Source organism: Colobus angolensis, unplaced genomic scaffold (assembly GCF_000951035.1).
Source record: "Colobus angolensis palliatus isolate OR3802 unplaced genomic scaffold, Cang.pa_1.0 Scaffold134, whole genome shotgun sequence".
Classification (NCBI taxonomy): domain Eukaryota; kingdom Metazoa; phylum Chordata; class Mammalia; order Primates; family Cercopithecidae; genus Colobus; species Colobus angolensis.
Window position 1 is genome coordinate 1261226 of NW_012114422.1, and position 9375 is coordinate 1270600.

The 9375-nt window shown below is 45.3% G+C and overlaps 1 protein-coding gene across 1 annotated transcript in view; it reads left to right on the forward strand.

The window, feature by feature from the left end:
• Positions 1-9375, forward strand: part of MYOF (myoferlin) — a 177463-nt gene that overhangs the window by 21696 nt on the left and 146392 nt on the right. Inside the window, exon 4 of the mRNA XM_011934357.1 lies at positions 756-849. Within this exon, the coding sequence (XP_011789747.1) occupies positions 756-849 (94 nt within the window). The remainder of the gene's footprint in view (positions 1-755; positions 850-9375) is intronic.

The window sequence follows — 9375 nt, forward strand, 5'->3', positions numbered from 1 at the left end:
TGCACCTGTAATCCCCAGCTACTGAGGAGACTGAGAACTTGGGTTTTTTTTAAAAGTTCTGAAAATAATTTTTTTAGAAGTTCTGAAACAAGCTTTCCTTCCATTCCAAGCCCACTACAAGGAGGATCAAGTCATCATTTAATTTATTTAATTCATGTATTACCTAATCAATCAAAGGCATCAGTGACGCTTTATCAATCTTTTTTTTTTTTACATTTGTCATTAGGAAGCAACCTACTGCATTAAAATGAGAGACTCAGAAAGGTCGGTGTATTACAGCATTGACCTCCCATGGTGGAACTTAAAATGAGAGGCATTTTAGAAAATGTTTTCTTAGATTATTCATCTTCTTTGTTTGATAGTAGTATGATTAAGAAGAGCAGATAATTTAAAACTAGCCATTGAAGAAAATGTTTTCACATACGCCCTGCATTTTATTCTTTGAGCAGTTGTGGTAGGTGTTGAGTCCAGCTCTTGAGTATGAGGCAGGGGTGTGTGGCGACCTGGCTGAAGCCACAGAACCTAGAAAGCAGGAAGCCAGGAGTTGTCTACAGGTCCTCTAAGTCAACATCTGGTTTGCCTTCCCACCCCCTCAGCTGCCTTAAGGTTTAGAATTTAATCATTTCTGCCTAACTTCAAAAGATTGTCATTGGTGAAAATAATGACCCACCATGTGGTAACTGGTGCATCTTAGTATAATCTCTGCTCCTTTTAACAGCCTTTTTTTTTTTTTTTTCCAAAACCTTTCTGTGAACAGATTTTGGAGTTTGACTTGAGGGGTATACCACTGGACTTTTCATCTTCCCTTGGGATTATTGTGAAAGATTTCGAGACAATTGGACAAAATAAGTAAGTTGTTTTCACCTGTTTTTCTCATTTTATGTATTACTATCTCACTGTTGTTTATTTTGTTGAAGAGACACATCTTTAATAACATATTATAATCCTTCCAATATAAATGTGCTTTAATTCCATGCCCTGCTCCCTTCTGAGCCAATAGCAGATGTGGCTAATCCATCACAGCACTTTTTCCCACTGACTACTTTTTTCCTAAAAAGCTGCTAACACCAAGCCACCACTAGTCTATCAAACTTGGCACTTAGAGTGAAGCCTGTTCATACGCCTGCAACTTCTTGATTAACTACAGTTCCTACCTCTGCTGGTTTATCTGAACTGTAGTGATAATGCATACAACCCCGATCACTTCTTCTGATTATTTGTGGCCCGTACACATCTCATTCAAGTTTTACTTTCAGCCCCATTTCCATTGTAATGTCTCCTTCGCCTTTTAATCCCAACAGACCTAAACAGACCTTAATCCTTGCCTTACTGCCTCTTTCCTTTCACATGGGGAAGGGTCGCGGTGGTGCCCGTGGTGACACCGAGGGTTGTCCTCTGGGTAAAGTTGGGAGACTTCCCCAACAGCTCCCCGTGGGACAGAAGGACCTTAATATTAATAAATTCACCCTAGCCCTGGATCTGGACTTTGGCCTTGTAGACTTAGACCCAGTCTTATGTTACCAATTCAAACTAACCAAGTTCACAAGAGACCAAAGTTTTTTGTTTTGTTTTTTTTTTTTGAGATGGAGTCTCGCTCTGTCACCCAGGCTGGAGTGCAGTGGCTCGATCTTGGCTCACCGCAACTTCCGCCTCCTGGATTCAAGCAATTCTCCTGCCTCAGCCTCCCGAGTGGCTGGGACTACAGGCGTCCACCACCATGCCTGGCTAATGTTTTTTCTATTTTAGTAGAGACAGGGTTTCACCATGTTGCCCAGGCTGATCTCGAACTCCTGAGCTCCAGCAATCCACCCATCTCGGCCTCCCAAAGTGCTAGGATTACAGGCGTGGGCCACCACGTGCGGCCAGCCTGTGGAACTTTTTAAGACTAAGAATTATCTTACACTCCTCTGTTTCCTGTTACTGGCACACAGTGGATGCTTAATAAATGTTTGTGAATGAATGAATGAACAAATGAATCTTTTCACACTCCCCAGCTGCTGACTCTGGAACAATACTGCCCCTCCTGAGGGCAGAGAGGATCCGTGGTCCCAGGCTCGGTGTCAAGGTAGCTTGCAGCGAGTCTTCCGTGTACTCTGTTTCCTAGGTCAGGAACCAGGCTTGGGACTCGTTTCACGTTGACAAGTGCTGGTTTTTTCTGTGATCTACCTGGAGCCCTTGTCCCTGCCTTGGCTCCCTGGTTGGAGTCTTGGGGACTTGGAGACTGGAATTTTGCTTCAGTGCCATCTTTCAGTGATACAAATCCTACCCAAGCCCGGGTGCTCAGTTTCTATTGCATTATTTGCTGCCTTCTCCTTGCTTTCCCTTCTTGCTGGTACTTCTTGGAATCGCCTGTCTTCTCTCTTGAAGGACTGCCATGGTCTCAGGGTCCAGATCCACTCCTTTGTGACTCAGTTCTCCACCCCCCCAACCCCGGTTATGGGAGCAGGGGTAGTGGTAAGGTAGAGGGAGATTGGTGGAACTATTTCATGCTTGTTGAATGCAGGGATTCCTAACCTTTTTCAAGGTCACTAACACATTTGAGAATCTGATGAGAACAATGAGCTCTTTCCTCCAAGAAAATTCACAGATGCAATATTTTGTGTATTAGAGCAAATAATCTTGGAGAGTTTCAGGATACCCTGGAAAGTGACCATAAACTTCCTTATGGACATTTTCCAAGAGGCCAAGCCCGTCACATACATTATATTTATGCATCTTCATTATCTAGCATTTCCAACAGCTTCCAATAAGGCACTGTGGTGTGGTGGCAAACACACACAAACACAGATTTTGGAGCCAGAGGGATGTAGTTCAAAATCTGGCTCTGTTTCCTTATTAGTTGTGTGATTGAAGGCAGGTTAACTACTCTCCATTTTCTTGGCTGAGAAATGGGAATGACCATGTTTACCTCGAAGAATTGTCTCCATGGTTAGAGACACTGCGGTAGAATGCACAGCCTGGCACCTAGAGATGATTCTGTAGAGGGAGCAGCTGCAATTACACATAGAAACCATTTTGTCCAGTTCTATTTAAGTTAAAAATTCTTTGCATGTCTCCTCTTTCTCTCAAGAGCACTTTATTATACTGTAACCAGAGAGCAGGATTGGGAGTTTCTGTTAGAGGAGGAGAGGGATGGGTGGGGTCAAAATGGAAGTGTGGGAGGGGAAGTTTCAGGACAGCTTCTAGGGGACCTCAGAGTCAGATGCAGTGAGGGGCTCTGTAGGTCACATAGAGAGAGCACAGGCAGAACCAGCCAGGATAGGTCTGGGCACAAGCTGACAAGTAGCGTCATGCTGAAGCTTAGGAAGGGAAACCATTGGGCTGTGTGTTACCCTCTCAAGTGGAAAAGTTAATGCTTAGCAGAGTGAGGGCCATGACTCACAGCCTTACTATGCTGAGGTCTTGGAAGAATGAGGTGGTTAGTCCCACAGGCAGCTGTGTGCTGGGAGCCAAAGCAATGTGACATTAGCTAAACAAAACCCACTACTTTCTACATTCCACAGCAATAAAGGAGAAGCAAAGGCTAAGGAGTGATTCAAAGTGTGGCCACCAATGTGAGTCTGCCTGGGTCTCAAATCCTAGCAGGACCATTTATTAGCTGGGTGACTTACTTGTTTTTTGTTTTGAGACTGAGTCTCATTCCATCCCTTAGGCAGGAGTGCAGTGGCACGATCTTGGCTTACTGCAACCTCTGCCTCCTGGGTTCAAATGATTCTCCTGCCTCAGCCTCCCGAGTAGCTGGGATTACAGGCACCCGCCACCACGCCTGACTAATTTTTGTATTTTCAGTAGAAATGGAGTTTCACCATGTGGCCAGGCTGGTCTCAAACTCCTGACCTCAAGTGATCTGCCCGCCTCGGCCGCCCAAAGTGCTGTGATTACAGGTGTGAGCCACCACGCCCAACCACTGGGTGACTTTGAATGTTACTCAGCTTCTCAGTTTCCTTAGCTGTGAAAGGGGGATGAAAATAGTAATTACTTACCTCCTAGGGTTTTTATTTTTTATTTTATTTTTATTTTTTGGACAGGGTCTTGCTTTGTTTCCCAGGCTGGAGTGCAGTGATATGATCTTGGCTCACTGCAGCCTTGACCTCCTGGGCTCAAGGGATCCTCCCACCTCAGCCTCCTGAGTAGCTGGAACTATAGGCATGTGCCACCACACAGAGCTAATTGTATTTTTGTAGAGATGGGGTTTCATTATGTTGCCTACGCTGGTTTTAAACTCCTAGGCTCAAGCAATCCTCTCACCTTGGCCTCCATAAGTGTTGGGACTATAAGCGTGCACCACCTCACCTGGCTCCTCCTAGGTTTTTAAGATTAGATGAAGGCCGGGCACAGTGGCTCATACCTGTAATCCCAGCACTTTGGGAGGCTGAGGCAGGTGGATCACTTGAGCTCGGGGGTTTGAAACCAGCCTGGGCAACATGGCAAAACCCCATCTCTACTGAAAAAACAAGTAGAAAAATTATCTGGGTGTGGTGGTGTGCACCTGTGGTCCCAACTACATAGGGGGCTAAGGTGGGAGGATCGCTTGAGCCGGGAGGCAGAGGTTGCAGTGGGCTGAAATAGCACCGCTGTACTCCAGCCTGGGTGACAGCACGAGACCCTGTCTAAAAAAAAAAAAAAAAAAAAAAAAAGGTTAGATGAGATAACGCTTACAAAGTATTTTGTACGCAAAGATTAGCTTTTATTTGGGTAGGTATTTGAGGACTTGGGGACCCAAGGGAAGCCTCTGCTCTTTGGACATTGCTACAAGGAAACTTTAAGTACTTGCTTAAAGTCGAATTACTCGTGTGCTCATCCAGGTGGGGTACTGTCCAGGCTCAGACACAGAGAAGAAAGATCTTATGTCTGCAGAAAAGATGGCGTCAGAGTAAAGGAAGCCCCAAATTATCTGCGGGTCCTAGAAAGTGTTCATCTGCTAATGACCTTGTACCGAAGCCTATGGGAGGGAGTCCAGCTTAATATTGGAGCTGTGTTGGCGTCTTAGCACACTCAGAAGTAGCATGAGCTTCAAAGCTGAAATTCCAGGTTTAAATCAGGGCATCACTGCCAGGTGTGAGCTCAGATAAATGTCTTAACTCTTTGAGCCTCAATATCCTTGTCTATAAAATAGCAATATCAGCATCTCAGAGGTTAGCTTTGTTGGCTTCTTTCTGCAGCAAGCCAGAGATGCAGAGGCTCTGGGTAGCCTTGGTGAGGGAAGGGCAGAACATCACATCTCTTAACTCCATGTAGACCTGGAGATGGGAAAATCTTGTAGACCAAAAAATGCCATTTCATTCGGAAAACTGTGATCCAGGCAAACCCCCATCCTAAGCAGATGAATGGGGAAATGTGGGTGCAAGTAGGCCTTTGGGTAATGTTCTTAGAATAAATGAATGGCCCATGCTCTTTAATTTTTTATAAATGATTGCTGTCTCTTCCTTTATCTCTTTTGCAGATGAGAAAAAGAAAACAAAGAAAGTTGATAATGAATTGAACCCTGTCTGGAATGAGGTGACTTCATCGTTTTTTCAGCTTTGTTTTAATAGATAAGTTATCTCTGCTTGTCCTATCTTTGGGTGAGAGGTTATCTCTTCCCTTTGGAAGGAGAATCTCTACATTTCACCCCTACCCACTCCATTTCCCTTTGTGTTCACCAAGGGAGCAGAGCAGTTCAAGGACAGTAGCTTACCAGGGACCATCTTCTGTATAGCAGTGGCACGGCGAGGGAAGCCTGGACTGGCAAGGGAGTTGAGTTCTTACCAGGCACCGCCATGAGCTTGCTGTGTGGGCTTGGTCCACTTACATTGCATATCTGGGGCACATGTGTAGAGCAAGGGTGGGATTAGATCATCTCCAGAGTCACAGAAGGAAGGCCTCATAATTAAAAACATATCTGCATGTGACAAATCAAGAGTATATCACATGATTCTCTGTGTGTCTAGCTGGGTAATGACATATATTGTTTTTATGTTGGTAAAAGTGATGTCCAGTATACTTCATGATGAAATTTTTGGAAACTTCAGTTAATCATTAAAAAATTAACTTGGGTCCCACTGTGTAGAGGCACCTACTAATAACATCTGTGATGTATCACTAAGTGTTTATTGGAGGAATGTATTTAATAAAATCCGACGTCTCATACACAAACTAGCATCATATAGCAAATGATTTCCTCTCCTACACTTTCTTACTATTATATTCTGAGCATATGCCCATATCATTCAATTCAAAAGTATTTTAATGACTGTGTAATATTCTACTGAAGATATATAAATTATTTACCTCCCCCCACTGTTGACCTTATATCTATTTTAGAAGTGTTTCAGTGTTTAATATTTTCACAAATACGTGAAACAATTTAATTCTTCCCACTGAATAGGATTTTCCTACTCTCTCTCTCTCTTTTTTTTAAACCACCCAATTATTCATGAAACTTTAACTTTTTAACAGTTGATGGCCAGCTCCATTGTATTTTTCAAAAGCTGCGTCAAACCTCCCTGGACAAGAGCAATAATGAATGTCTTTGTTATTTTCACCAAGTCACCAGGCCACGAAGGCTCCCCTCCACCCACACCCCTTTCTCTCCCAACTAGTTTCAATCTCTATAAGATACGGACTAGACTCTTATCTTTTTGTTTTCTTTTTTTTTTCTTGAGACAGGGTCTCCCTCAGGTTGGAGTGCAGTGGCATGATTAAAGCTCAATACTGCCTTGAATTCCTGGGCTCAGGTGATCCTCCCACCTCAGCCTCCTGAGTAGCTGGGACCACAAGTGCGCACCACACCCCTGCTAAGTTTTTTTGTAGAGATGGGCTTTTGCTGTGTTGCCCAGGCTGGTCTTGAACTACTGAGCTCCAGTGATCCACCTGCTTCAGCCTCCCAAAGTGCTGGGATTATAGGTGTAAGCCATTGCGCCTGGCTAGACCTTTTATCCTTGAATGAAATGAAACAAAAAACTTTTTAATGCCTTGTGTTTTTTTTGTTTTTTTTGGGAGGGGGTTTTTTTGAGACAGAGTTTCACTCTTGTTGCCCAGGCTGGAGTGCAGGTTGCTCACCACAACCTCTGCCTCCCCGGTTCAAGCGATTCTCCTGCCTCAGCCTCCTGAGTAGCTGGGATTACAGGCATGTGCCACCACACCCAGCTAATTTTGTATTTTTAGTAGAAACAGGGTTTCTCCATGTTGGTCAGGCTGGTCTCGAACTCTCGACCTCAGGTGATCCACCCACTTGGCCTCCCAAAGTGCTGGGATTACACGCGTAAGTCACCAAGCCTAGTGTTTTTTATTTTTTATTTACTTATTTATTTTTGAGACGGAGTCTCACTCTGTTGCCCAGGCCGGAGTACAGTGGCGCGATCTCGGCTCACCGCAAGCTCCGCCTCCTGAGTTCTCACCATTCTCCTGCCTCAGCCTCCTGAGGAGCGGGGACTACAGGTGCCTGCCACCATGTCTGGCTAATTTTTTGTATTTTTAGTAGAGATGGGGTTTCACCGTGTTAGCCAGGATGGTTTGTGATCCGCCTGCCTTGGCCTCCCAAAGGGCTGGGATTACAGGCGTGAGCCACCGCGCCTGGCTCTTTATTTATTTTTAAATTAAAAAAAGACAGGGTCTCACTCTGTCACCCAGACTGGAGTGCAGTGGTGCAATCACATCTTACTGCAGCCTCGATCTCCCGGGCCCAAGCGATCCCCCTGCTTTAGCCTCCTGAATAGCTGGGACTACAGGTATAGGCCACCATGTGCAGCTAATTTTAAAAAACGTTTGTAGAGATTACATCCTGTTGTGTTGCCCAGGCTGGTCTTGAGTTCCTGGGCTCAAGCCATTTTCCCATCTTGGCCTCCCAAAGTGCTGAGATTACAGGCGTGAGCCACTGTGACCAGCCTTTTTAATGCCTTTCTGAAACGCCCGGCAGGTCTCAGGCAGGTTGAGAGGGAATTTCACTTATCTGTAATTTCTCCAGAACCCAGAACACAGTCAGCTGGACTACAAGCTCCATGACAGCAAGAGACCCCTTGGGTTGGTCACTGCGGATTCCTAGCACCTGACACAGAGCTCCAAGAATAAAGCAAATAAAAAATACATTTATGTGAGAGTGCCCCTACTTCAGATTTTGAATCATCCCAGCTCGTCTCTTTATATTTGAGATCAAGCCACATGACCAACGGCAGAGGGAGATGTGCTCTCGTGCGAGTTGGCATGTCCTCTGCAGAGAATCAGCCATCTTATTCCATTTTGTTTCCAACATTTTTCCCCCTTTCCTTTTGTATTGAAGATGTACTTATCAAGTAAACTGGTATATAATTGAAACCAAACACAAATGAAATGTCAACCCCAAACCCACTGGGATTGCTGGTACCAGGTGTGTTCTTTTTTTTCTTTTTTCTTTTGAGATGGAGTTTCACTCTTGTTGCCCAGGCTTGAGTGCAATGGTGCAATCCCGGCTCACTGCAACTTCCACCTTCCGGATTCAAGTGATTCTCCTGCCTCAGCCTCCCAAGTAACTGGGATTACAGGCATGTGCCACTACGCCTGGCTAATTTTGTATTTTTAGTAGAGATGGGATTTCACCATGTTGGTCAGGCTGGTCTCGAACTCCTGATCTCAGGTAATCCACCTGCCTTGACCTCCCAAAGTGCTGGGATTACCAGTGTGAGCCACTGCACCCGGCTCTTGTTTTCTTTTTTGAGACAGGGTCTTGCTCTGTCACCCAGGCTAGAGTGTAATGGCACAGTCATAACTAACTGCAGCCATAACTAACTGGGCTCAAGCGATCCTCCCGCCTCAGCCTCCCAAGCAGCTGGGACTACAGGCACACACCACCTCGCTCTGCTGATTTTTAAATTTTTCATAGAGATAGAATCATACTATGTTGCCCAGACTGGTCTTGAACTCCTTGCCTCAGCCTACCAAAGTGCTGGAGTTACAGGTATGAGCCACCATTCCCAACCTGGGCATGTTCTAATAGAAGCTCTGGGGCCAGGTGCGGTGGCACATGCCTGTAATCCCAGCACTTTGGGAGGCCAAGACGGGTGGATCACATGAGGACAGGAGTTCGAGACCAGCCTGGCCAACATGGTGAAACCCTATGTCTATTAAAAATACAAAAATTGGCCAGGTACAGTGGCTCACGTCTGTAATCCCAGGACTTTGGGAGATTGAGGTGGGTGGATCACGAGGTCAGGAGTTCGAGACCAGCCTGGCCGACATGGTGAAACCCCATCTCTACTAAAAATACACAAATTAGCAGGGCATGGTGGCAGGCTCCTGTAATCCCAGCTATTCAGAAGGCTGAGACAGGAGAATCACTTGAACCCAGGAAGCAGAGGTTGCAGTGAGCCGAAATTGTGCCACTGCACTTTAGCCTGGGCAACAGAGCAAGACTCTGTCTCA